The sequence below is a fragment of the Cydia splendana genome, chromosome 11 (genome assembly GCF_910591565.1).
Source record: "Cydia splendana chromosome 11, ilCydSple1.2, whole genome shotgun sequence".
In the NCBI taxonomy this organism is placed as follows: domain Eukaryota; kingdom Metazoa; phylum Arthropoda; class Insecta; order Lepidoptera; family Tortricidae; genus Cydia; species Cydia splendana.
This window is the reverse complement of record NC_085970.1, coordinates 18,952,192-18,975,301: the sequence shown is the minus strand read 5'-3', so window position 1 is coordinate 18,975,301 and position 23,110 is coordinate 18,952,192. Positions and strand designations below refer to the sequence as shown.

Sequence of the window (23,110 nt, the reverse complement as noted above, 5' to 3'; positions counted from 1 at the left end):
CTTCATTCTGGCTTTTATTTAATTTGTTTCTTTTTCTTTATTGGAGAAAATTGACTAGGACAACTTGGAGCTTAAAAATAACCGATATATTTTCAAAAACTTATTATGATTACGGCAAAATGTGTATAAATTTATAATCATATTTCTAAAATCATTGGAAACCTATAATATAATGAGTTGTATTAGGCGCTAAATTATGTAGGTACCTACTGATGAAAATATAAATTTTACTATGAAGATAAATGATAATACTACATGTATTATCATTTGTCTATATTATTTCTAATCAGATTCAGCTTATATACGTTAGATAACATAAATTAAAAAAAAGCATATGCACAAATCAGTTATTTGTCGTTATACTAACCCAAAAAAACCCTTATTTAAAGTGACGTCAAATAATGAAAACGAATAAATAACTCAAAGTGAAGGTGAAACGTTAATTTATACACCCGTATCACAATAAAACGGGTAACTAGGAACGTTTCGGGAACGCAATAAAGGAAGCGACGACCGATATATACGACATCGAAAATTACGCTGTTAAGGCCAAGAGAAGATCGGCAAACGAAATATTCACTAAGTAATTATTTTGTATTATACGCAATCAACATTTTTTTTTTAATTAACTACGTTTAAATAATTGTCCGTTTAATATTTTAATACTATTGGGTAAATGGTTAGAAACTTTGATGGCCGAGATAAATGTACTTTTACAATAAGTTGTGTTATTAACCCTTGGGAGCAATATATTGCACTGATATTGAGGGCGTAAATTATTACGCCGTGCTGACCAGAAGTTGAAGTAATGTTTATTTGACGAAATATTTATATATCTTTTTTAACAGGACTTGCCCATCTTCATAATAAAGTTACGAGTTTGATTTTTTTATAATACATACGTAATGTAAAATGATATACGAAAATAAGTAAAATTTAAACGAAATTAACATGAATTACGAAGTTACCTTGTCTTACAGTGTATGTTTAATAATGGTATATTTTTTCGGTCTATAAATCTATTTAAGATTTAATATATGGTCTATCGTGGCCTAGTACCCATAATAGCTTTACTTAGTTTAAGGCCAGGTCCATCTGATGCTCGTCCGAGTACGATAAATAATGTATTGTGGGAGACTTTATAATTTATATCAATCTTAACCTATACCGTTGGCGTCGAATGATGATCCCTATGACAGTTCATTTTTATAGGGCTTAGTTGTCACGTACTATGGTATAAACATATTTCATCAATTATTTTGTTTATACCTAACTAAGCCCAGCCAAAAGAAACTTAAAGGAACTGTCAAAGGGACAGTCATTCGACACAAGACTGAGAGGTATAATTCATATGCCAACGAAAAGATTTAACAAAATACCGTGTCTTCTCCTTAACAAAATCTTTACAAAACAGTTTTGTTTTCGTATAATGGTCAGTTAGTGATCGCCACCCCTGACGTCTATTACATAAATCGGGAAACGGTTGACGACTCCTGGTGACAAACGTATGACCACCGCTATTATAGCGGACACGGAAAATGTTGACGACCGCTGCATTTGTTCCGTGAAATAAGATGGTTTTAGAAAGTTACAATTATTAGTATTTTTACAAATTGAAATAATTTTTAAAAATTACTCAAGCACTGTTATTTATCTGAATAATAAATGGAAAATATTTACGATTTCAGAAACTGGTTATAAATAATTAGATACTTATTTAAATCCCTGTTAATAATATTATTAATGCGAAAGTTACTCTATCTGTCTGTCTGTTACCACACTTCATGCTTAAACCACTGAACAGATTTCGATGAAATTTGGTATAGAACTTTAAGGCCCAGGGAAGGAGATAGGGTTTTATAGTTTTTATCGATCATCATCATCAACCCACGCAGGCAAAGTCGCGGGCTGGCGCTAGTATCTCCATAATTTACAGGCAACCATTAGTTTGAATGTTGTCGTAGAATTTTCCCATTTTTAGGGTTCCGTCCAAAGGGTAAAAACGGGACCCTACTAATAAGACTCCGCTGTCCGCCTGTCTGTCACCAGGCTGTATCTCATGAACTGTGATAGCTATTAGACAGTTGAAATTTCCACAGATAATGTATTTCTGTTGCCGCTATAACAACAAATAATAAAAACAGAATATAATACCTAAATAGAATAGAATATAACAAACGTGATTTTTTTGCTGTTTTTTGCGTTATGCTACGGAACCCTTCGTGCGCGAGTCCGACTCGCACTTGGCCGGTTTTTATTTTTCAATGATTCAGGCGAAAAACCGCAGCCAAATAAATAACACTAGACCCTGCTCATAGTGTTGTGTTCCTGCCGGTGAGTAAGGTTGCCAGAGCTCAACGAGGGTGCGGAGTGTTAGGGTCGGCAACGCGCATGTAACACCTCTGGAGTTGCAGGCGTCCCTAGGCTACGGGGACTGCTTACCACCAGGGGGACCGTATGCTTGTTTGCCACCGACGTAGTATCAAAAAAAGTGCAAAAAATCATTAAGGAAGTACAGTCAGCAGCAGAAGTTGCTAAGCGGGCGAGGTGTTCAAAATTACCTACATTCGCTCTTATTCTCTTAACAATAAAGTCGCGTCAAGATCATTTTGAACACCTGGCCCGTTTAGCAACTTCTGCTGCTGACTGTACAATAAATCATTGTGCGGATTCAGCTGTACAATAAAGAGGATTTATTGTAAGATTTGTATGTTTGAAACAATTCAAACAATCTGACGAGGGATTTGTGTACACGTGAGTTGTGCGCTATACGACTTTATTAAAACTGTGACCTGTTTTCAAAAGAATCAACAGTACATAATCATATGTGACATTGTCATGGAAAAGGCACCTTATACGTGTCATTGTCATGGAAAAGACACCTTATGAGTTGGTGTCGGAGGCGCTTGAACCGCGAGTCATCGGGATTTTTTTTGGGCATCGATAATATTGTCCATTTTCTTTGATAACGATACAAATTAGCGATCATTTTAAAGCTTTAAATTAAAGTCTTCAAACTAAAATTTCGAAAAGACACTCACCCCGTTGTTACATTATTTCAATAAATCATTTCAGTCATTGTTATTGACGTGCATATCAATTTAGTCATCTGTATGATATGATTAGTATGTATAGTTTATGTAGTAACCTATTACAGTACACAGGAAAGCCGTTAAAAGCATCCCCGATTGCAAATCATGAATGCTTTATCCCCAAAAATACTTTAGTCACGGCTGAGACATTTACTGATTAACATCAACAAACAAAACTCTCAAAATTTACTCAAACAATAATAAAAACCAGAAATCGCTCCAGAAATTGCGACTTAATCCATCTCACCGGCCCACCCAACAATAGCGATTAATACTTATTCACACACAAAAGGTCGTAAAAGTTATGATTTGTCTTTTAAAATACGACATTTTGTGTTCTGACTAATACGATTTAAAAAAGGAACGCCTGAAATGCAACTGCCGCGCAACGCGTCAAACGTTGAAACGCATCACAAAATAAACGGTCATCCAGCGCCTTCTTCAGAGATCACGTTCCACGCATTATTCTGATGGATTCGATTTTCGAACGCACATTTTCGTTTTTTCCGACAAACGTATTTTTACCGGCCAACAACAACTGCGTGACTCTTAATACCTTAGTACTAAGAATAAAAATCGTATTGATTTTTATTGACAAAACGCACGAGTTCTTTCTTTTTGACCACGTTAAATGTATCAATCTGAAATAACCAACGTCATTCTTAATACTCTGTTATTAAAGTTGAAAATCGCATGATATTTAGTTTCATAACTGATAATAAATTAGAGCAATGTAATGTTCTTGTTTCACGTATTACCAGCGTACGAACAATATGATAAAGTCGTTTCGGAAATCCGTGGCTAAAGTTCGCGAGGGATTTGAAGAATGCACGAACTCTTTGTAATTTTTAAAACCATTTATTAAGGGCGTGGGAGTTTCTTGAGGGTAACAAAATTACGACGGTTAGTTACAATGTTGCCAAAGCCAAAACCATTATACAATTGAAACAGGTACAATACATTGCTCATCGTTTAGGTTTTAAAAACGAAATATCCCTAGAATTATCTAAAGGTTTGTTGTAATATCATCTTCAGTTCGCATTTCAAGTTTTTTCAATTACTTAATACAATTTTTCGTAAAATTAATTGTGTCTCGGATCAATATTGTCAGATGGAATGCAACTTATTCCATATAGGTACCTATGTAATGTATTCCATATAGGTATGTAATGTACGTTCAGTGTGTGAACGACAAGAATGACAATACATTTTTGATACTAGATTGAGATTGTATTTTCAAAACGCTGAATGCTATTGGAATATCTGAAAAAAGAAAAACATTTATGCATTTTCATACAATCTTACAACATTTTTCCTTTCAGTCGAAACCCACAAGTCTTGGCAACGCAATCTGATGGTAGAAAAGCAAGAAATAAATTGTAATACTGAATAAGGAAAAGCGAACTAAAGCTGTATTTTCCGAGGAATTGTAAAGAAAAATGAGCTGAATTCCTATTCAACAACGACTTATTAAATAAATTAACCGCAGCAAAAAGAACTAAGCTCTCATTTGTATGGACAAAGAAGATAATTTCTTAAAACCTGGCGGTATTCTATCGCGTATTCAACGCGCGGCGCGGGGGGGAGGACGGGCAAATAATTGGAAACGGGGTAGGGTGGGGCAGTGTCGATAATTTTATAGGTTTTCAGCTGTCGAAAAAAAAAATGTGGAATGTAAATAAGAGGCGAACAACTTACCCAACACAAGGGCAGAGATGAGGCAGAGCAGAGATATAGATGTTTTCTAATTTATATTTGTATTTTGGAAATTGAAGTTATTATGAATGAAAGACAAGATTTTCACTTTAATCAAAATTAATAACTACCTACTGTTTTAAATATGGATTATTTTTTATCCGTCAGACCTCGGACCAACACTAAGCAACACAAAATCTTCAAAGATAATAAAAACGCTCTGCAATTCAAAACCATCTCCATAAAAATTTGTCCAATATTGTCCAATTAAGCCTAATTAATTGCAATAAAATTATACAGAATACGAGCCGAGTTTTCAATTCCCAGTTAAACTAACGGATAGAATTATTCCATTGATATAACACGATTTTTACTTATCATTCTCATAACTTAATTCGTAGGAATCGGCATAATTAAATTTAATGGTAACTGAAAAATCGGCCCTAAATAAAGTTTAACACAATACAGTACCTACAAGGCAATAAATTATTTTTTTTAATTCTAAAGTCGGCACGGAGGGCATTATATCTATCGCTCGTTAATATGAAGACGCGTACGCTTAGGAAAGCTGAAAATGGGGTATTTGACTGTATTTAAAATAAGTTATTTCACACCATGCATGAAATAAAGCACCAGAAGATTAATAAAGAAACGTGGACAGCGGGTATAAGATAAGATAAAGTTTATTAAGCTCAATAGGTTTACATCTTATACATAATTTCTTAAGTTATCTTACATAGGATTCACTGTCCAAGTTATTTTTAGATACAATTTCTATTTTAAAACCCGTATAAAACTATAAAGAGTAGGCAATTTGATTGTGACGTCACATGCTAGTGTTTCATATAAATTCCATAGTAGCAAAATCGTTTTGACAGTTCGAAAAAAGAAACTGATTTGAATAGTAGTCAAATACCCTATTAAACGTACTCATCTTCGTAATACTAACGAGCGATTTCTCAAAAATGCGGCTCGATGCTGATAGATGTGATTCCACCCTTAAAGTCACAGTCGCAAAAATAACGGAAAATCCATCGACATTTCGCATCACTAAGCTGCGTCCCACATCCGACTTTTCATCATTCTCCTTGCCTCGCGGCGCATTGTGGCCGTGGGAACCTTTATTAACCCCATAGAAAACCGGTGAAAGCCCAAGAAAAGCATTTGTGCCCTGTATAACACAAAGCCGCTTCAGTGTTGATTTCGTACCGGTACCGGTACCGCTTTCAGATATTCTTTTCATTCGGCATTTCCCGATTCGGCCGTGTTTTGTATCGGTAAATGAGTTTCTGTAAAGGTTAATTTACTTTTCAGGCTTTGTGCGTTTACGTTGGGTGTTTTTGTGTTCATTTATGTTTGTTTTTTGTACAATATGAGGTAGATGAGGGTTTATAAATACAGTTATTTACTATAGTAATTTTCCGGTAAATGGCAGATAATCACTACACCTTATAAAACAAAGTCCACACCGAGTCTGTCTGTTTGTATGTTCGCGACAAACTTTAAAAGTACTGAACGGATTTTCATGCGATTTTCACGTATCAATAGAGTGACTTTGAAGAAGGTTTAAGTGTATCATTTGTTAACCCGTGCGAAGTCGGGGCGGGCGCTAGTATATAATAAATAATATAGAGAACACCTATGACTCAGGAACAAAGACCCGTGCTCAACTCGCAAATAAATGCCCTATCAGGGATTGGAATCCGGGACCATCAGCTTCATAGGCAGGATGAAACTGTGAAATCATCTTGTAATATACTCGTGTATGCCAGCCTGAAGTGCACAATGTCACACTTTTCAGTGGTCTGTCTCGCTCTTCTCCAATATGGCGTCTTGATTGTAAGATCGTTTAAATAGTGCTCCAATAAAAAATATCCACTTAGTCGCCATCAGATATATCGGAGCGGCAAAGGCGCTCACAAATATCTGAACACGCCTCTATTGTCAGGGCGTTAGAGTGCGTGTTCAGATATTGTGAACACCTTGACCGCTCCGATATTTCTGACGACGACTGTACACATTAGCCATTCAAGTCCAAGACACGGTACACATAGCAAAGTTTTAATTATTAATACAGAACGGCTTCTTTTTTTAAACTTCTCAACTTCCGCGGGTAACTAAGCGTACACTATTTAATTATGGAACACCCCCACCCCTGGGGGGTTAAAAGGGGGGTTAAAATATAATTTTCTCAAAGGTTTTTTGCCAAGTAACTTAGTCTTTGTGGAGTGGTCAGCGAGAAATACTGAAATCACTTTTATGTTTTTGTGACACGTTAATTTCGCTATTTAGGTTTAAATGGAAAAACGTTAAAAGCCCCGTTGTATTTACTTAAGAAAAAAAGATTTCATGTTAGTAAATAAATTATTAACGCAAATAAAATGGAAAACTATATATAACAAAAGTAAAAAAGTAGCTGCTACTGTGATGATAGACAGGAATGGATAAAATCGCACGTTTCTTGTAAGCTTCGGTAGCTCAGTTGGTTAAGAGCGATAGGACCAATGTTACGGAAGGTCACAAGTTCAAGTCTTGCCCGAAACAGTGAATTATAAAATTTTTAATTTCATTTAAAAAATTATACATAATACAATAATGGTGATATCTAAATCATCACTAGGTACACCATATAAAACAAAGTCCCCCGCCGCGTCTGACTGTTTGTGTGTTTGTTCGCAATAAACTCAAAACTACTGAACGGATTTTTATGCGGTTTCCACTTATCAATAGAGTGATTCTTGAAGAAAATTGTTAACCCGTGCGAAGCCGGTCGCAAGTTATATTATAAGATTCCAAAGTTGTAAGCCTCGGACCAACATTGGCCCAACACAGCCAGCTTCTAATCTCGAGCCATTAAGCGGCGCACGATTTCATGCACCTTTGTCGTCGGTAGCGACATCTGCAAATAGCTCGCATTAATCTGGTACTATCGAGCTTTTACTCTACTTCGTACGAGTATAGACATGCGAATGAGGACTTAAGGTTGACTCACGCTAGACCGGGCCGGGGCCAGGCCGGAGCTTCGTTTTCTATGGAAAGCACCACGTGATTACCGATCAGACGACATAGAAAATAACATGACGGACGCCTCGGCTCGGGCCCGGCCCGGTCTAGCGTGAGTCATCCTTCATATGTAGGTACATGATTAACGGCAGCAAAGTTACGATTTTGATATATCAATTTATGTGAATCAAAAGCCGATTTTAATCAATTTAAAGAAGATTAACTTTTTCATAATAGGTATTAAAAATTCCTAATCTTCGCGCATGTAACGACCCTGAATTTGAGGTGCCCATAGAATACGGTGACCGCTTACCATCAGGCGGGTTGCATGCTTTATTTTTCACTATCACAAAATAAATCGTGCTATTTGAATTATCCTTAGTTAGCCTAAGAAGCAAAAAAGTAAGTAGGTATTAACAAGGGCCGATTTTTTAAAATTGCAGTATATTTTATGAAACGGAAAATTTTGTAGTTTACTTTAAGGTAGATACAAACATTAAAAATAAAATAAACTAACTTATCTATAAAATAAAACTAAATTAAAACTAAAAACTAATACTAAATAAAATTAAATTAAAATACGCCTAAGAAATTGGGCCCCTTTGGCATGGTGCCGAGGACGCTGGCAGCATTTCCCCTTTAAGATTACAATCTCTAACCACATAACCCATAAATATGGTATATTTCATTTAACACTTTAATATTTGACGTACCTAAAGCGCTCATATTACGATTTCTTAAAAGCATTATTCGAGAAAAAGAAAAAAAAATGGATTTATTTATTGTTATAGAACAAAATTCCATCTTAAATACCTTTAATAATATATATTATATATTTCGGGGATCTCGGAAACGGCTCTAACGATTTCGATGAAATTTGCTATATAGGGGTTTTCGGGGGCGAAAAATCGATCTAGCTAGGTCTTATCTCTGGGTAAACGCGCAGTTTTGAGTTTTCATATGTTTTACGAGCAAAGCTCGGTCTCCCAGATATTATTTATTAACTTAGTACTGATCTAATCTACTTATATTTTTAAGATTACCTATATGGATAATATGATTGATTTATATGGATAGATAGGTACACTTTTAACTCACATGGTTAAACATTGACATATAGCTAATCGATATAACCTAATGACAACACTATTAGTCAACTAGCGTCCTGATTGGCTCGCCTCATTTGTTCTAACCTGCTCATACATTCACACGACTACAAGTGCAAGTGACAAGTCGACTTCTAGATCAACAAGTGTATCAGACCAAGTTAATTCTGCACCGACTTTGACATGACAAATTGGCCGAGTGCCCGTTAATTGCATGTAAAAAAAAATTGTTCAACAAAACTCTAAAGTCAAAGTCAAAATCTGACATCCGTCATTGACATTGACACTCAAAAACGCTTTAAGCGTAACGAGTGACGTCACGCCTAGGTAGTGGCCGTCGATGTACCTATATGTCGTGGCCAGTTTTTAGGGTTCCGTACCCAAAAGGTAAAACGGGACCCTATTACTAAGACTTCGCTGTCCGTCCGTCCGTCTGTCTGTCACCAGGCTGTATCTCACGAACCGTGATAGCTAGACAGTTGAAATTTTCACAGATGATGTATTTCTGTTGCCGCTATAACAACAAATACTAAAAACAGAATAAAATAAAGATTTAAATGGGGCTCCCATACAACAAACGTGATTTTTGACCAAAGTTAAGCAACGTCGGGCGTGGTCAGTACTTGGATGGGTGACCGTTTTTTTTGCATTTTTTTTCCGTTTTTTTTTTCATTATGGTACGGAACCCGTCGTGCGCGAGTCCGACTCGCACTTACCCGGTTTTTTTTTATTGTTTACGCTATGCATAATTGTTACATTTGTTACCCACTAACTATACCTAAAATTCAACTTGTAGTTATCGTCATTTCTTTTACAGTACATCTGGTGCTCCATTACGACAGCCTGTGCTGTAATAAGCTCATTACGTAACTACGTCGAAAATTTAAAGGGCCATATATACTGTAAAACGTTGTACGATACACGTGCGAATAGGTACTTAGCAACTCGTTGCCAATTTTCTATTTTTCGCACTTGTATCGTAATGTATACTCTTAAGGGGCCCACTGATTAACAGTCCGCCGGACGGTATCGGCCTGTCAGTTAGAACAAAATTTTGACAGTTCCGAACAACTGACAGGCCGATCCCGTCCGGAGGACTGTTAATCAGTGGGCCCCTTTAAGGATAAACTTTTATACTGGTTTATTCCAGAGCATAAAGCGATCGCAATGACACAGCATGCAATACATTACCGGCTCACTGTTTAACCATTCTAACTAAGCACTTAATGCCCTGCACAAATTAAAAGCACCGACTTTATCTTAACTACTATTTTAATGCACGGGACGAGTTATAAACTCTAGTGATGGCTTGGGTTTACTCGGTATCTATTCTAGAGAACAAATATTTTGACACAACATTAAAAAACCGTTAAATCGCCCAAAACCATCCAAAATCTCCCAACTGAGGAGAGAATTTTCAAAAGGGCTTATTTCTCTATGGACACCATACAAAAATAAGCGCTTTTGAAAAGACACTCCTCAACTATTGTCAACAAATTAAATCGAATATCTTCGTGTAGGTTTGATTATTATTTGAAAGACAGAGTTCCAAGGCCATATGTTTTTATCGATGGGAGAAAAATCCCTGTAAAAAAAGGAATTAGTACCTACTAGTACCTACTTAAGTAATTACTCATTGAATTGTGGGTCATATTTGTACTATTGGACTATACTGACACTTATAAGTAAAGTATGTATGTATGTATATGTCAGTTTATTGCACAGAAACAGGTTTAAAACACACAGTTTAAACAGGTTTTAAAGCAACAAAGGTAGGTACTATATTAATAATTCCCCACAAAAATCTTATCTGTTAATATTATTTACATATTCCGAACAAAAGCTGATTTGATCTACCGATAAAGAATAGCGTAGGTATTGGTACAGTTTAAGAAATAAAAATCGTTTCCTATAAATTATGCCAATACACTCGATTAAGATCGTAATCAGATTCAGATTTCTATCTAAACTAAGTCAAGATATTTCGTAAAGTACCTAAAGATAATAAAAACAAACGCTCATTTACATAAAATAACATTTGAAATCCAGTTGATCTATAAAAAATAGTTTTTATAGTTCTATCGATACTTTGTTACATCACTAGCTAATGAAACTGGAAACTAATAAATGGAAGAATGAAATCCCTATTGCGAAATTCGACGAGTCCGCGGCACGAAATCGGAAAACCGGTCGGAAAATACTCGATATGAAAACCCACCTCTACGATAATGTTGCCAGTTTAAAATTAAAAATAGAACATTTTATTACCTTAACGCATCTTATAACTGGCCGGTAATAAAATGCCATTTGTATTTTAAGATGAAAACTCACAGCGAATGGAAGAAAAGCATAGCCACAATAGGCGTGTCCGATTTTCACTCGCATTGTGCTAGACAGCAACGGCTATATACCGTCCTTTTCTAACAAAGACGCCGGCGAGATGGGTAACAGAGATAGTCGTCACAATAGACAATTGTTATCCCCACCGCTTGGGATTCGTGCCCTAGTGAAATTTATGTGCGCGAATTCCGTTCGTATTTTGAATTATATATAGATGTGAGAAGGTAGATAATCCCTTGTCACAGGAAGTGGTTTTATGTGGCCAATAATTTGATTCGCGCTTTATCATTGGGAAGACAATAGTATAGGTATTCTGTGTAGGAAGTGGGTTAGGTGGCGTAGGCGTTGCCAACGATCTATTCTTGTAGAATAATTAGAAATGTCATGCGCAACCTGTCAGTCAGTTTTACGATTTCGTTTTCTATTTAAAATTTGAAGAGAAAAACGGGTTATAATAACGTAGTCGTCGGCAGAGAATTGTAAGTTTAAAAAAAAATTACAGCTCGGGTAATAATAGTTTGGTATTTCAGGATTTAACAATAATTTCTACCGTAACATTAAATCAGAAAACGGTCGAATTCGAAATTCAACATTCGTTTTCACGCGTAGTGACGTGACACGCGCGACACTTGCCGGTTTTTTAATATCGCCTTTTTATTTTTTAATCAAAAACCTTGTCAACACATGTCCGCGCGGTCCTCTAGTTTTCTTTCACCAACTAATTGGTCTGACACTAACCCCAGCAGGAAATATTTTTCAAGAGCGGTTTTTTATACTGAACTTGTTGACACACGATTTTAGCCGCAGTCGGACGATTAAATTTAATGAAAATGACACCTTTAAAAGATGTGTGTTCAGCTCGGGGTTAATTATTTGATGTGAATGTCTTTGACATTGATGTTTTACTTGAAACTAGACGTTTTAGTTACATTTATTTTAGTTCCGTGCGTCCATGTTAAAATAAAACGAAATATCAAAGCATCCACAAACCAGTCATGGCAAAAAATGTCTACGATAGCATTGGAAAAGATGGCCGCCGTTAATTCGTTTGTTTTAAATTTTTGAAAAGAGAACGCTCAATGAGTCGCGTCCCCTGATTGTCAATTAACGACATCAAACGGGCTTTTTGCGAATTAAGCGTCCGTTTGTGTTTTTTTTTCAGCGAGCACGGGCGTGGATGCGTTTCGTTTTCATATTTCCGTTTGTCTGTTGTCTATGGGCGTTTATGTATGGAATCCCTCCCTTTGTCGATGTATTTAACGGAGTGCTTTCAGATGAAAATTACTTTCTGTTCGCTTTTGTGGGGGCAGATGAGAATTGTGCGATTGGTTATGAAATGTTCTGTGATGTTTTGTTTGTGAGTAATTAGTGTTATTTAATGACTCCTACGTAATAATTATACCTAATATGGAGTATACAACATCACATAAAAAAGTTGATTTACTTTCCTAAAACCCTGGTTTTGACGTTAGAAATAATGGCAATGATGAGCATTAAATATATTTATGTTTACCTATAGACAAAACTACTTAAAAAAAAGCATACGTTAAGGGGCCCACTGATTAACAGTCCGCCGGACGGTATCGGCCTGTCAGTTAGAACAAAATTTTGACATTTCCGAACAACTGACAGGCGGATACCGTCCGGCGGACTGTTAATCAGTGGGCCCCTTAATGTGTATTTTTTCTTTAGCACGGAATATTGTGTAAGTAGTTTTTAACATACACTAATTAATTTATTTGTTTAGGTAGTATCTTGAAAATATTTTCGCCAATATAAGCACTCGATTTTGTCTTAAATGTTAATAAGTAAAATTTTATTATTTATTGAGCAGAAACGTCTGCAAACGATACTAAAATGCTTAGGCATGAAGGAATAGTGGGAAAACTCACTGTCTCGGGCGAAACACGAACTCGTGACTCCGGGATACCGGCCCGCCGCTCTACCAACTGAGCTACCGAGACTTACCCATAGACAGCGAATATTTCCACCATATCCTTTTTATGCGCCTAGCGACATCTATCGTAATCCCGTAATCTTTATATCTAAACTAAAGGCATGGTATTTCGTTTTACATGAGCTGTGTTGTATTAAATATAGAACTCTTAATTCATTTACCAAAAATACCAGATCACTAATAAACCCTAAAAAACTCAAATAAAACAGGTCCGCTATCATTTTCGGCTTTGAAAACTGTTCGGTTGCGTATTGTAGGGCGGCGTAACAAAGACACTCTCATACTAATGAATGGCAGATAAAAACCCGAACAACACTCGATCACGGCGCAGGGTTGTCGGTTGTTGGATGTTGATTACGTCTGTATTTTACAAATGCCTTTTCAATTTATTTCTAGATAAAAACACGTCAGTGCCTATGAAATTAGGTATTTTAAGCTCAAAAAGTTTCAGATATTTGTTTACTACAACGGATTAACTAAACATGTGGACAAATTTTCGAGATTTTAGTTAATTTTTAGATATGATTGCTTAAAACCTGGAAAATATATTCGATAACAATTCGATAATAGAATGTTGAAAAAGCTTTACCTGTCTTTGTTTAAAAGAAAATCTTGTGAAATTTAAAGTAACACGGAGTTTTCTTAAAGTACACTTAAACCCGCTTAAAGAAGGTTCTCAAGTGGGAAAGCGTGTTAGTGATAAAATGTATGATTACAAAACACAAGATACAGGGACCAGAGTAAAATGTGATCGTATTTAACGGGTTCTACTGCAATAGGGAATATTACGCAGAACTCTGCGTAGGGGGCGCCACTACCACTATCCATCACAATCTGGGGGTCTACCGCGAAACAAGAAAATCGAAATTTCGTTATCTAACCTCTCTCTCACTCTTGCATATTCGAGGCATAGGCCCTTGTTAACAAACCGCCTTGATGCATCAATTTCATATTTTATTGTCTGTGAAAACTTGTCTAAAACAGTTTAAGGCACAGTATGTAGGTATAAGTTACTCTATGGTTTACTTGCTAGCTTAGTGCTGCACTCTGGCGGCAGAACATTGCAGTAATACCCCCTATTGCGATTGCGTGAAGGTCTAATAAGAAGACAAAAGCTTTTTTCAGTTTTTCAGATTTGGAAGCACACAATTTCAATAACAAACAATCGGCAGCCCTACAATAGTGGAGCAAATTGAAGAGTTCCATAGACGCGCTGCAAATGGGAGCGGCTAATGGCGGCTTGCATTCGCGCGCTTTTAGGGTCCCGCAAGGTCAACCGCTCGATGAAGACAGCACCACCGGCAGTTGTGCAGATCCTTGAGGGAGGTGGATGAGTCATAGTGCCGGTAGACTCGCGGTAAGTAGTGCGTCTTCCAAACCGGGGAGCGATCTTTCGAACCCCGGCTCAAACCAGGGCGTTTCCGGGAACTTATGTCATTTAATATTTACCAGTCGCTTTTATGCAAAGGAAAACATCGAGAGGATCTTCTGGTACTAATCGCAATAAGGCTTACCTGAAAAATGGCAGTAGCTTTCATAAAAACTGTAGTGCATGAGCTAATTCGTGGGATTAACTAGGTCACCTAGCAGACCCTGGGACCGTCCTTTTGTTGCAAGATGTCGACAATCGGTTGATTAACTCTAACTCAATCAAAAAGGAAATTCAATGAATTGTCTAAACATCATTCCAGCAACTCAACAATGACGATGGCATTCGTCCTAGGAAGCATTTTAGACCACATAAATGTTTTCTGTAACCTTACATTTTCACAGTAGGTACGTCGAATACAGTAGCAAAAACCTCCGCACACGACACAGACTCTCGCTTAACGGTTTTTTTCAAACTCGTCCCTTTGTTGACGTTCGAATTTCGAATCCATTCGAAATAGGCGTTCGATTCGAATTCTCTTTTTTCCACTTTGTTTGCAGCCAGACTGTTTTGTGAGAGTGCCATTATGGATTCTGTGTGTTGCCGGTTTTTTATTTAAAAAAAACAACGGCCAATACATTTTAAAATAGATATCGATATATATTATATGTTTCTACTAATCATAGCATGTATCCATTATCTATTAAGTTCCGCTTGATAATCTAATCCCACTTTTCTACCAAACCATTATGAATACTTTGCGTTGCCGGTTTTCCTTAAAACCGAAGACAGAGAGCAATTAAAAACCGGTATTAACCGTATTTGTCAAGCACTAATAGGGATTGTAAATTCTTTGGCACTAGATTTAATATTCGAATTAGATGTTAACGACATTATAATTTGGTATCGAATGGTAATATGTGATATATTATCGACTACTTCGCGGATGCATATTAAGTTATTGCATCAAGTCACGCTTAAAGATTTATCATCTATAATTTGATAAAATAAAAAATTGGTACAAATTTGTCATTAAATAGAAGAGATTTATTTTTATTAGGGATGTACCGACTAGTCGGGAAAGCCGACTATCCGGCCTCATTTGTAGTCGGCGATTAGTCGGCGACTAGTCGGAAAAAATGGCCGATTAGTCGGCACTTTATAAGTGACTGAAAATAAGGGCAAAAAGAAATAAACAGCACATATTTTCATAAGCTTTTCGCCTATTTTACCCAAATTCATATTTAGCGTGCTTACGAAAACTTTTGTTCGAAATTATTGACCGTGTGGTCGCTTTCTTATGTCCGATTGTCCGGTCGTCGTATGGCCTTAGGATATTTTTATTTATTTTATTTACACACATATCATAAACCCTCTACGATGCCTTCAAAATCCATAAATAATGGCATACCTACATTACGATAAACTGTTTTGTTACAGCAAATTTCTTATCTGTGAAAATGTTGTAATAGCTTTATTACTATATCAAAATCGAATTGGTAATGCATTAAAATTTCGAAAATCTCTAAAAAAAGTAATTTGATATGACCCCTACTCTAATATCAGTCGAGATGACGTTTTATTCGAAATCAAATGACAATTGCATACAATATTGACAAACCTCGAATGTTAGTTGGTTTCGAGCGATATAGCAATGTGAAAAAAGTTTTCATTTGCCGCCATTTGACGTACAGTTTATCTTTTAATCAGTTTGTAAGTAAAAAATAATTTGTTTTATTGTTTTTAAAATAACTATACTCAACAAAAGTTTCGTGTAAAATGTGCGATAAAGATATTTCGGAGACGCCACCTCATATCCGCGAGTTCCGCCAGAGAGCAAAGTGCCCCAATGTCGGCTCTGTAATATGAGGTTAGTAAACATATCATAGAAAGTTTATAATATGTGTGTAGATAAAGCAGTGTATGTAACTGTACATACTTAATTAGACATTAAGACACTCGTGTGATACTATTATGAAACTCACTGCGTTCGTTTCATAAGCCCACACTCGCGTTTTAATGCCTTTCATTATGTAGCAGTCACATAAACTACTATTATTTAATTTTTTAGCGTTACTGTATGATAAATAGCGCGACGAAAAGGGTAAAACGATTATTTTTTAGTTCATTTGAACCGAACTTAGACCAAACTAATGATCTGGCCGACTAGCCGACTAGTCGGCCGACTAATCGGCCATCCGAGCGCCGATTACTCGGCTAGTCGGCCAAATCAATAGTCGGTACATCACTAATTTTTATCACTGCTATTCATCGTCACATCATATTTTTATAAAATATTAACTAAAACCAAAAATATTACTTTGCTAATCCGCGAAAAGATTACGTGCTAGTCAATCAGTGCTAACCCGTTATAGTTACTTGCGTATTTTTACATGCAATTAATGTTCCCACCCTCCCACCGCAAGAATAAATACGCAAATAAATATAACAAACCACCACCAAAAGAACAATACTCAAAGACTGACTGACTGACTGACTGACTGAGTATTGATATGTAAAAATACGCAAGTAAGTATAACGGGTTAGCACTGATTGACTAGCACGTTATCTTTTCGCGGATTAGCAAAGTAATATTTTTGGTTTTAATTAATATGGATTTCCGCAAAGTAACGCATGATTCTATTTACTATTTAAAATATTAACGTCTATGGTGACACACTCTTCGTCCACTTCCACAATTTACTGCAAAGACTGTGCACAATTATCTTGGTCCGACTCCAAAAAAATCACCTGTAGAGTCCGTCTATGCTAACTTTGCACCGAGTTGACCAACACGAAGTGAGGGTCTGTCATATTATAGAAATTTAACATTAATGATGACACACTTTGTTATTGCAAATGGACCATTTTATTTAAAGTTGTCCCCTACACTTTGTTTTCTCAATAGTTATTTGTTTTAAAATAAAATCTAGAGCGTCGCGAGGGTTTCAAAGCACGAGGGTTAAACCAAATTTTCCCCCGAGTGAAACACAAAATTTTTCACCACACGAACCCGAAGCAAATATTAAATGTAAAATATCAAACAAAATCAAACCAAATCAAATCCAAATGAATGTTATTAAATATTTATCATCCCAAATCATCATTTAAAAATCAATTCTACCAGCAAACATAAGAAAACAATACTTTGCCTCACATGTGAATAAAATGAAACTTTGCTATCAGTTTTTGAAGTGCAAAGTTAAGGGGCCCACTGATTAACAGTTCGCCGGACGGTATCGGCCTGTCAGTTAGAACAAAATTTTGACAGTTCCGAACAACTGACAGGCCGATGCCGTCCGGCGGACTGTTAATCAGTGGGGCCCTTAAGTCTTTCCGAGCTGGTGTGGTGAAAAATACACTGTTAACACAAACTGTTTTAAAATTCGAACGTCGCCCGAATTATAGATTCCAATTTCGAACACTCGAGAGGCGTCCGTTGACTTGAAAGCAACAAAGTCAATTTGAAAAGAGAATTGGCGCGTAACTAACCTAATTTGTAAAAGGGTAAACAAATGCAGAGGGGACCCTCGGACATTGGGTTATTTAAATCTTTGTCTGGGGTCTTATTGTGCTTCTCGGTGTTGGTTTGGGTTTGTTTGGAGGAAATGCTGAGGCAAAAGAACATAAGTTCGAATTAGATGCCTAAATTGATACATTTTAATAGCTTGTATTTCTCAGTTCCGAATATGAAAGTCTATAAACAAAAGGTGTAAACAGGGTAAACAATAAATAGTGTTTTGTTACACCTTTGTCTTCTGTTAGGTTAGACATTGCAATCAAACAAAATAAAGATGGGACAGTACTTACGTAGTCGAATGATTAGAAAATGTGTATTTTGGCTATGTAATGATACCAGCTGAAAGACCAGCAGGATTAAGAATTTAATTCATTTGGTCTTTAGTTTCATTACTGTATTTACAAGGTCTATTTCAGGTTGGAAATGGTCTGTTATTAGCTCTTGCCCTTATTCTAGTTTATAGAACAGGGGTGCGGTCCGTAGACTGCTGTGTTAGATGATATTACTTGATCCAGGCGCCTGGCAGATGTTTATCAGTGGAGGTCAGAATACATCTCATACAAAAGGGCATACATGTTGATTTGTTGAAGGTACATGTTACGCCTTACTGCTACCAGCTGCAGATGGTGTATCTGCAGCTGTAGAATCATCTCCGGCGCTGCCTTTCCTTCTTCAACTAACAACTGGAACACCTGGACTCACCTTAGCATGCTCCTGCTGCGCTAACAGCTGCTCCCGTACCATCTGCAGCTGTAGAATCATCTCCGACAGCTGTCTTTCTTTCTCCAGCACACTTTCGCCGGCCAACGCCTGGATTGCTGCCGCGTCTAGCACTCCTCGTCTGTCGCTGTGGGCAAGAAGAACATAGGTAAGTTTATTGTAGAAAAAAAATTAAAGCAAGGTTTTTTCTCCGGTTAGTCATATGTATGTTGCTATTAAGGATGACTCGTTAGAACGGCACGGGTCCGGGCCGATCAGACACTTCGTTTTCTATAGAAAGCATCACGTGATCAGTGATCACCGAAAGCGAAACTGAATGTAAGCTCTATATTCAGTACAAATAGAAAAAATAATAAAATGTCGTTCAGTTTCTATCTACCTGGACCACAGGACAATGCAACTTATCAAGTCTAATCTATGTACCTATCAGGCGTATTATGGATGGCTTCATACACGTGATAAAATAACTGTCACTTTTTAACACCGCTGGAAAGACAGTGATGGGCACCATTTTATCACGCTGTCACGTAGAGAAGAATGACCATCATATCTGAATAACATAGCAAATGATAACAGCAATTATACCGCCTTGTCAGCAGCCATAAGTTTCAGTATTAACACACACGTAATTATGCATCCGGCTGAATTATGCATGACAACTAGTTTTCAGCGCTGCCGTGCCGTAATACCAACAAAGATGCAACTTGGGCTTTCTAGGATAACTACTACCGGTACTCGAAGGGAACTCGATGAAATGTTTTGCTTGCGATTGCATGTACAGCCGCCATCAGATATATCGGAGCGGCCAAGGTGTTCACAATATCTGAACACGCGCTCTAACGCCCTGACAATAGAGGCGTGCTCAGATATTTATGAGCGCCTTAGCTGCTCCGATATATCTGATGGCGACTGTACGTATTTGAAGAGAAAATAGCCATAATGGTGTCAGCGTGACGTAGGGTAGGTAGGTATAAGGTGTTTTATTATTACTTATAATTTTATTTCGTTTTGTTTAGTTTTTGCAAGCGACGCCTTACAGATCAAAAGACATGTCGCGTCTAAAATAAACAAAAGTGAGAAATTCAGCTATTTTGCGATAGTTGTTAGCTTAATCTTAATTTCGGGGTTCCGTAGTAAGAGTTCCATAGAGCCTCGACAAACAGCGAGGCACCGCGGCTGAATTATTAATGCCGCGCGTCTCCTGCTGCAACCGATGGGCTCTTTGTACGGAGACACGCAAAAATATGGGTTTTACAGTATTTTCATTCAAAATAAATAATACCCATTACATTAAATGAAAATGTTTATCTACAAGATTAATAAGACATTGGAAAATCACTATTAAAGATTTTTTTATGGGGTATAATTAAACAGATTATATTTTGGAACTATTATCTATGTCTAGTGGCGAGGTAAAAAATAAATCTGTTTCGATCAGAAGCAGAAGTGCTTTTTGTCTCGAGCCCTGAATTTTTTTACCACTCGCTAACTGCTACTTTGGTCTCTTGTTCAACAACTATCTATTGCAGCATTTCCCAAAGTATGGGTCGCGACCCATAGGTGGGTCGCGAGCGAATATTGAGTAGGCCCTGACGACATTCCAACCGATCGGGCTATCTGAGCGTTAACAATACTATTTTATGCCCCCCTTTTTAAGACTGCCAAGAAGTGGGTCCCGAATTTGGCACTTCTTGTTAGTACTTTGCGTAGTAATGGGCTGGGCTAAGATCCAAAATTATAATTTTGATAATCCGAGCCACCAGCATGCGTATCCGTGGGACACGGCACAAATTCAAACCCATACAACATTTCATCGGTCTCAATGACGGTGCAGCCCTACCTAACCCGTCTACCTCCACTCTGCACTAGCGCCATCTTATTGTTGTTGCTCTTTCTGTTTTTTTTTATAATTTTACATTTTTGATGAATAAATGTTTTGACGATGTAATCCTTCTTGTTAGATGGCTCGAAGTCCAGTCAACTTTGGGAACCACTGATCTATTGTAATATTGTCATCGTCGTAGTCTCGTCATCTCGAATACAGCTTGTGAAAGAAAATGCTAAGGTTATAGTAAAACACTGCAAGTAATGCTTAAAACGGTGACCCAAACAGGAAACAAAAGAATTCATAAACGTTTACACGCAAAGCAAAGGGAAGTTATCCATTTCGTATTCTTAAGTTAATTGATTTAAACGGAGCCAAATAAGACCTTTCCCAGCCTTGGGCACAATGGGCCTAACCTGTACTGGCCTTTCTCCCAAAGTACAGTCAACACATTTTTATTGACTTGCAAAAACGACGAAGATTTTAATGAATCATATACTTTTCCTTCTTTCCTTGTTTTATTCTTCTATTCCATTTGCTTGTCTTCCTTTTCCATATTCCTTAAAAACATTCGGTATTTCGGTAACATTTATATCACAGTCCCTTGACGATTAGGACATATTCATATTACAAACGTAAATATGATATCAGTCTCTTTCTTGTAAATTATGCCCAAAAGAATCGAATGCGTTCTAAGAAAGGTAATTTAAATTGCAAGCGTACAAACTATAAATACATGCTGGCAATTTATTTGAGGAATCTCATCATGAAGGAAGAAAAAGGTTTTATTTTTCCGTATAAGTAAAGTGTATTCATCCTTACTTGCCCTATCATGTAAACAAACATTTCTCGAAGACATTATCACACTTTTCTCTGGAATTCCTCAATAATCATCACTTAAAATGTTGTTGTATACTTAAAGAAACTCAGAAGTATTGAAATCAACCAAATAACCACTGAAAAATACAATTTCTAATAAGATATTCATCAATAATCGCAGTAACGAACGGATCACCTCAAACACATGACATTACGATGTCTAGATTTTCTATGGATTTGACGTTTGTTTGTTTACACGATAAGACACGTAAGGATGAATATACTTTAGGTACGGTAAGGTCCTTAAGGAAAGGAGTGAAAAGTGTTTTAATAAGAACATAATTAACATAAAAGTGACATTCCTGGGGTTGAAAGCATCCATATTCTTACATGATCGCTCAGGCGGGTATGCTTATTAGCCACAAAAGTAATAAACCATGCTTATGGTTTTCAAAACATGCTGCAGACTGTACAATCTCAGTACACTCATGCATTGTTTCAACTCGATAAGAACTGACGTTCCGAAAACGAGACCCAAACCGGTCTACAACCGAGAACGTCCTAACCGCCTAACATGTCCATAACCATTACTCTCTTTTCCGACAAGTAATGGGGCTAATTAACTCGGTTAACTGTTTAACTGTTCGGTTATTCTTCGGTTCATTGTGTGCGTGAGTTTCAGATTTGCACTTGTTTTTTTGAGTAACGTTTCCTGGTTTTGAGTCCATTCCTTTTTTGGGGCTTACCACCATCGATCGGTGCCCCTTTTGTCTTTGCAATAAGTAAACTAACCCTAATTTTTTCATGAATTTCATCATTGGTAAGGGGTTGTGCAGAAATCACGCGAGGTGTTTTCGGCTACTTTTTGACCCCCCCTCAACCCTGGTGATATTTGGTGAGGTTTTTCGCTACCCCCCTCCCCCCACACAACTTCACGTGTATTTTTTTGAAATTTTGTCATTCGACCTAATTTTAAGAAAAATTTTATGGTATATAGAAAATCTTGTTTATTTTTATATTTTCGTTAAATAGACTCGCTATTTTGAAGTGCAGAGTCAAGATTTATGTTTAACGAAACCGAGAAAAAGTATCTACTCATGTGGTAGGTGTTTTTTTCATAGTTTCGTTCACTGTAGAAAAATACACGTGAGGTTTCCTTATACCCCCCACCCCCAACGTGATCTATCGTGATTTTTTCGTGACCCCCCCCCCCCCTATCGAACCTCGCGTGATTTGTGCACAAGCCCTAACGGGGTTTGGTATATTATCTGTATATTTCAAGTAGCGCCTACCATAGATAGCGCGCGCCTCAATAGAAGAGCCAACGGGAGTGGTCATGATTTTTTCAACACAGATTAATATTGTCAATATCTGTGTCGGACCGTTTTGCTTTTTTTGATATTTGTGTTTTTTAAGGCGCTAGAGCCCTTCAAAAATGGCCAAAATGGCCTAATTGACTATGCCGCAATGAGAGGCGTGGCATTCAAAACTGATATCAATTAACCAAAAAAGCAAAACGGTCCGACACAGATAATTTCATAATCATTTAGATTTCCAAATTTGGTTACGATTGGTTAAGTTTTGGAGGAGGAAACAGAGGAGTACGAAACCTCGATTTTTGAGATTTTTACGCAGGATTTTTCGCCTTGTCCTTATCGCACTAC

The 23,110-nt window shown here is 37.0% G+C and overlaps 1 protein-coding gene across 1 annotated transcript in view; it reads right to left on the bottom strand.

The window, feature by feature from the left end:
• Positions 1-23,110, bottom strand: part of LOC134794963 (transcription factor egl-13) — a 313,114-nt gene that overhangs the window by 84,855 nt on the left and 205,149 nt on the right. The window contains exon 3 of the mRNA XM_063766836.1: positions 18,785-18,929. Within this exon, the coding sequence (XP_063622906.1) occupies positions 18,785-18,929 (145 nt within the window). The remainder of the gene's footprint in view (positions 1-18,784; positions 18,930-23,110) is intronic.